Source organism: Theropithecus gelada, unplaced genomic scaffold, assembly GCF_003255815.1.
Source record: "Theropithecus gelada isolate Dixy unplaced genomic scaffold, Tgel_1.0 HiC_scaffold_16082, whole genome shotgun sequence".
Classification (NCBI taxonomy): domain Eukaryota; kingdom Metazoa; phylum Chordata; class Mammalia; order Primates; family Cercopithecidae; genus Theropithecus; species Theropithecus gelada.
In genome coordinates this window covers 23570-29428 of record NW_020257860.1, presented here as the reverse complement: position 1 = coordinate 29428, position 5859 = coordinate 23570, and the positions used below count along the sequence as shown (strand labels likewise).

The 5859-nt window shown below is 55.6% G+C and overlaps 1 protein-coding gene across 1 annotated transcript in view; it reads right to left on the bottom strand.

Annotated features, from left to right (window-relative positions):
• Nucleotides 1-4255: 4255 nt before the first annotated feature.
• LOC112617355 (nuclear factor of activated T-cells, cytoplasmic 1-like) overlaps nucleotides 4256-5859 on the bottom strand; it is a gene marked incomplete at its 3' end in the record, with an annotated part of 13032 nt that continues 11428 nt past the window's right edge. The window contains exon 4 of the mRNA XM_025374118.1: nucleotides 4256-4311. Coding sequence (XP_025229903.1) covers nucleotides 4256-4311 — 56 coding nt within the window. The remainder of the gene's footprint in view (nucleotides 4312-5859) is intronic.

Here is a 5859-nt window from a genome sequence, read left to right as displayed (position 1 = left end):
GAGGCGGGGACCCCGTGGGCCAGGCTGGATGGGCGGAGGCGGGGACCTGTGGGGCAGGCTGGATGGTGCATACCAGTTTTCCTAGGTCCTACCTGACTGGAAGGGCCTGTGTTGATGTGGGCACAGGCCAACCCACTTCATCTCTCTAAATAGACAAATTATATGACAAAAATACTATCTCCGTGGGAGCTGCCACTTAAATACACAGAGAAGGAAGCGATAAAGCAGCAACACGGAAGAGCAGGACGGGAAACTCGTCCGTACCGGAAAAAACACAGGCTCCACACGGCACCAGCACCCACGCAACCTGCTTTAAAACTCCACTGTTGAGATGAGGCTCATACACTTACTTATAGAAAGTACAAAAACCGTAGACACAGCACATCCCATTTTGTTTACACACAGGCAGCACGGTGGCTCACACCTGTCATCCCAGCACTTTGGGAGGCCCAGGCGGGAGGACTGCTTGAGCCCAGGAGTTCAGGACCAGCCCGGGCAACACTGCGAGGCCCCATCTCTACAAAAATTTAAAAATCAGCTGAGCAGGATAGGGCACACCTGTGTTCCCAGCTACTGGTGAGGCTGAGGCATAAGAATTGCTTCAGCACGGGAGGTCGAGGCTGCAGTGAGCTGTGATCAAGTCACTGTACTCCAGCTTAGATGACAGAGCAAGACCCTGTCTCAAAAAAAAAAATACACACACACACACAGAAACACGTATGTACACAATATAATGTATGTAATGTGTGTATGTGTGTGTGTCTGCATGAACATCTATACACAAAGCAGCAAATGGAGCAGGACGCATGCCCAATGCCAGCAGTGGTTATGTCTAAGTTGATGAGACTACACTAGGTTTTATTTCCTTTTTTATATTGTCCAAATGTCCACGATGAGTATGAAGTTCCTTTATGATGAGAAAAAATATATATTAAAGCAAACTCCATTTAACAGATTAAAAATGAAACAGGAGGCCAGGTGTGGTGGCTCACGCCTGTAATCCCAGCACTTTAGGAGGCCGAGGCAGGTGGATCACTTGAGGTCAGGAGTTCAAGATCAGCCTGGACAACATGGTGAAACCCTGTCTCTACTGAAAAAAATACAAAAACATTAGCCAGGCATGGTGGCTGGCGCCTGTAGTCCTAGCTACTTGGGAGACTGAGGCACGAGAATCACTGGAACCCGGGAGGCAGAGGCTGCAATGAGCCGAGATGGAACCACCGCACTCCAATCTAGGTGACAGAGCGAGACTGTCTCAAAAAAAAAAAAAAAAAAAAAACCCCAGTAAACATGAAGTACATAATTTTTCACATGTGCTCTTAAATTTCTTTTAAAACATACAACTGTTAAGCTTTCTTCGAAATATGCTGGTGTCAAAAGTAAAACAGAAAATCACAGAGAATGTGGATGTCGGCTTGGCTGGGATTGTTTTCAATGCGGAAAGGCTCACAGCTCCTCCAGACTGCTCTCCCTGCCTAGGGGGACAGGGCAGGCCGGCTCCAGCGTCCTGTGTCCCACATCCTGTGTCCCGCATCCCGCGTGCATGTGCGGGGCTGGCGAAGCCTGTGGAGACCCTGACAGAGCCAGGGCCAGGGAGGGTGCGCAGCATGAGGCCAGGCACCAGGCTACGAAGCCCACAGGCAGAGGGACGGAGAGCCAGGAGGTCAGTGTACCCAGCACAGATGCAGAGCAGAGCAAGGGCAGCCCAGTGGGAGGAATGAACCAGACACCTGGTGGGCGGGGAGGCCCGGCGACGACCCCGTGAGCAGAGGCTGCCAGCCCCCTGGGCAGCTGCAAACCCCCGGCCAGCGGGGAGCCACAGACCTTCTGGGCACAGGAAATGGCTGTGGGCAGGAGAGGCCGGTATGGACACGGCAACGGGCTGCGGTAAGGAGGCCAGTACGGACACGGGAATGGGCTGTGGGGAGGAGAGGCTGGTACAGCAGCTCAGGCTGCTTCTGCCTGTGGCCGGCCATTCCCAGGACGCTTCTGAGCACCCCAACCCACTGGCTGCGGGGTAGGCCGAGACTCCTTCCTCTGAACGCCGGCCTGCCCTGGGGCCTCCAGCTTTCCTCGAGGGGCTTCTCAGGTGAAGGCAAGAAAAGCGACAGCATTGAACCAGAGCCCTAAGCTTCAGGGGAGGCCTGAGCACCACTGAAGCTGCAGGTGAGCTCACTTCCCCCAGGGCCAGAGGAACCTTTTCCATCTGACAACCACTTGGAAAGGGTTCTGGGAAGGGGATGGGCCCTCGGGGGAAGGGCGCTGAAGTCGAAGGGTGGAAGACGCGGCTTTCTGACAGAGCTGCCTCTCGGGACAGGGAGTGAAGGTGCCAGCACCGCTCTCCATGGAGGCCACCGACCCACCAACAGGAGATGACCTCAAGAACCCTCCCTGGTGTCCTGTCCACCTGCCTCCAGCTGCCCGAGATCGGCTCTTCCCTGAGGTTTCTGAACGGATCAGCTTCCACCTGCACACACTGAGTGGGTGCACAAGACTTCCCCGACCCCTAGGGACACACATTGCTGAGCTTGGAAACACGTTCATGTCTTCAAAACCCCCTTGTGAGCCACGTGGTATCTTATGTTGGCCTAAAGATTTCTACTGCTTTTATACGACTAAATAGAACACTCAAAGAATCCAGTGTAGGGATCAATCCAACTGTATCAATAACAAGTAAACATCAGGTCGGGCACAGTGGCTCACGCCTGTAATCCCAGCACTTTGTGAGGCCGAGGCAGGTGGATCACCTGAGGTTGGGAGTTCGAGACCTGCCTGACCAACATGGAGAAACCCCTAAAAATACAAAATTAGCCAGGTGTGGTGGTGCACGCCTGTAATCCCAGCTACTCGGGAGGCTGAGGCAGGAGAATCGCTTGAACCCGGGAGGTGGAGGTTGCAGTGAGCCGAGATCACGCCACTGCACTCCAGCCTGGGCAACAAGAGCGAAACTCCGTTTCACAAAACAAAAACAAACAATGAAACATCAATGGTCTACATGTGCCAATTACAAGACAGCATCAGAGAGGATCCAAGACACCACCAAGAAGACGCTGCCTCCAAGAAACCACTTTAAACATGAACACTTGGGGCCGGGCGCGGTGGCTCAAGCCTGTAATCCCAGCACTTTGGGAGGCCGAGGCGGGTGGATCACAAGGTCAGGAGATCGAGACTATCCTGGCTAACATGGTGAAACCCCGTCTCTACTAAAAATACAAAAAACTAGCCGGGCGCGGTAGCGGGCGCCTGTAGTCCCAGCTACTTGGGAGGCTGAGGCGGGAGAATGGCGTGAACCCGGGGGGCGGAGCTTGCAGTGAGCCGAGATCGCGCCACTGCACTCCAGCCTGGGAGACACAGTGAGACTCCGTCTCAAAAAAAAAAAAAAAAAAAAAAAAAAAAAAAAAAAAACATGAACACTTGGATTATGAGAGACACACGCAGCAGCCAGCACCTCATGGGAGATGTGGGAGCAGTGACAACCGTCCAGACAAAAGGTCATCTCCATGACTAGCCAATCTGAGGACGGTCATTATCCTCAGGCACCCACCACATGCACATGGTGCCAGGGAAGCTGTGGCAGGTGACTAGGGGTGGTGGAAACGGCCGGGTGACAGCAGAAGTGTGACCCGGCCATGCGTCTGCCACAGCCCCATACACGTGCACCACCCGCTAACAGGCTGTGGCCAGTCGCGAGTCCGGGAGCCACGCCCAGGCTTTTGTGCCTGAGTCACCATCACAAGAGAGATTGGTGCGATCGGCGGCCTCAGAGGATGGGGTGAGGAGTCCCCATGGGGATGCCGCAGAGCCCTGCCCTCGGTGCTCTGGGTCTGGGCAGGTGCTGGCCACGCCCCGGGAACTCAGCACAGCACCGACTCCCAGGGGCCTACTCTGTGCCAGGTGACGGTGACAGCAAGGGGACAGCAAAGGGCGGGAGGGTCCGTGTGAGATGACCTTCCCTGGGCTGTCTCAGCACCAGGATGTGGGAGGCAGCCCTTGGCCTGCCCGGCACCGTCCCCAGCCGCCAGGGCTCTGACCTGACCCTGACAGGTTGGGTGCAGTACATGGTGCTTCGGCAAGTACTTGGCGATTCTGTTTGTTACTGGTTTTGTTACTCTATGCATTATTTTTATTTGTTTCATTTTAACAAACAGGAACCTCACCTTCCTGAGGCCCTGGGGACCCACAGTGGCTCCAGCAGACCCCAGCCTCCCAAGCCCTGGGGACCCGCAGTGGCTCCAGCTGCGCCAAAGGCACTCACCGGCTTGCATAGGTCACGATCGGTTTTCGCTTCCATCTCCCAGACGTGGTGGCCATCTGGAAGAAAGGAGCAGGAAACGTCTGTGACTTTGTGTGGCGGGGAGCCCCCTCCCCGAAGCCCCCATGTGATCCAGACCCAGGGCCCTGAGCCCGGAGAGAGACCCCGGGAGACCCACGTAGGCCCATCCCAGGGCTTTTGTTGAGGGCAGCGCCTCAGGACCCATGTGCCCAGGCGGGGCCCCAAGCTCAACGCCAGAGTTCCCCTGGGAGCCTGGGGAAGCTGAGGACACGTGGCTCAGGGCTTGTTCTGACCCCAGCCCTGGGTGGGAAGGACTACAGGGCAGGGGCATCCTCAGGAATCTGTCCTGGCCCTGCATCTGCTGGCCTCTCACAGCCTCAGGACAGGTCACGGGAGGGTTTCTATGCCCCCGTCCTCTCCAGGGAGAGCAGGTGTGAGGGGGAGCAGGTACCCCATCATCAAAGCGCGTGCAGGGCATCTGTGCGTGGACCTGGGGCCCGGCTCTGCAGTCCCTGGCCCAGCCTCCAGGGATGCAGGAGGTGTGAGAGTGGCGACGGGGGGCCGAGGGCTCCACGCCAGGGTGCGATGCCTGCTCGTGCTGGGGTCTACGCTGGTGGAAGAGGGCCTGGCCGCTGGCCCTGCCTCTGTGCAAAGGAACCACTGGGTAAATGCGAAGAGCCTTCCTCTGACAACTTCTTGCCCGTCAGGAGACAGAAATGCAAAACACAGGTATTTTTAGCCTTTCCCCAGTGGCCATTTGCATGTTTTTAAAAAATGAAAAGGCTCCCAGAGGTGCAGTGAAAGGACGCGTTGTTCTCTCTGCTCCACGCCCGGCAGAGTGGGGACTCCAGGCGCACACGGACAGAGTGGGGACTCCAAGCGCACACGGACAAAGGCGGCCGCACCACAGCCTGGCCCCTCAGATGGGCTGAGTTTGGGGCAATTATCTCAGACTAACAGATGTCAACCTCCCACAGTCTCTTCCTCTCTTTTATCTTCTCCAAAATAAAGTCCGCTCCCAAAATGAACAGTTACAGGTATACACACTTAAGTTTATCCTTATGCTCTCTCTCCAAAGAAGAAAACGTGTCTGTTACAAACCCTCAATTACTGACAAATCAGACAAAATCTCCTTTTTCTCTGTTACAGTGCCGGGCTGCTGTCTGCGTGGAGGGTGGAGAGAGGAAATGTGAGTCACACAGGACCCCAGAGCCGCCCAGCCGAGCCCCGGCCACGCCAGCCCGGGACGCCCGAGGTCCCCACGCAAATCACCCACCAGATGAGCCCACTCGACAAAGCCTGGCATCCATCTCTCCTCTGGGAAAAAAATAACAGGGAACTAAAACATACACTCAGTTGCGCTCGAAGGCATCTGAGTTTCACGAAGCAGCAAGGAGCTGGGAAGAAAGAGGCGTTTTCACCCCAGCACAGGTGCTGGTGACGGCGGATTCCCAGAAGCCCCCAGCCCAGATGCACCCGGCGGCTCAGAAGCCCCTCCACCCCCACTTCATAACAATCAAAATCATTCTGTGTGTAGCTAAGTCTTCGGGCTGTTTGGCACCTTTTTTTTTTTTTTTTTTTTTTTT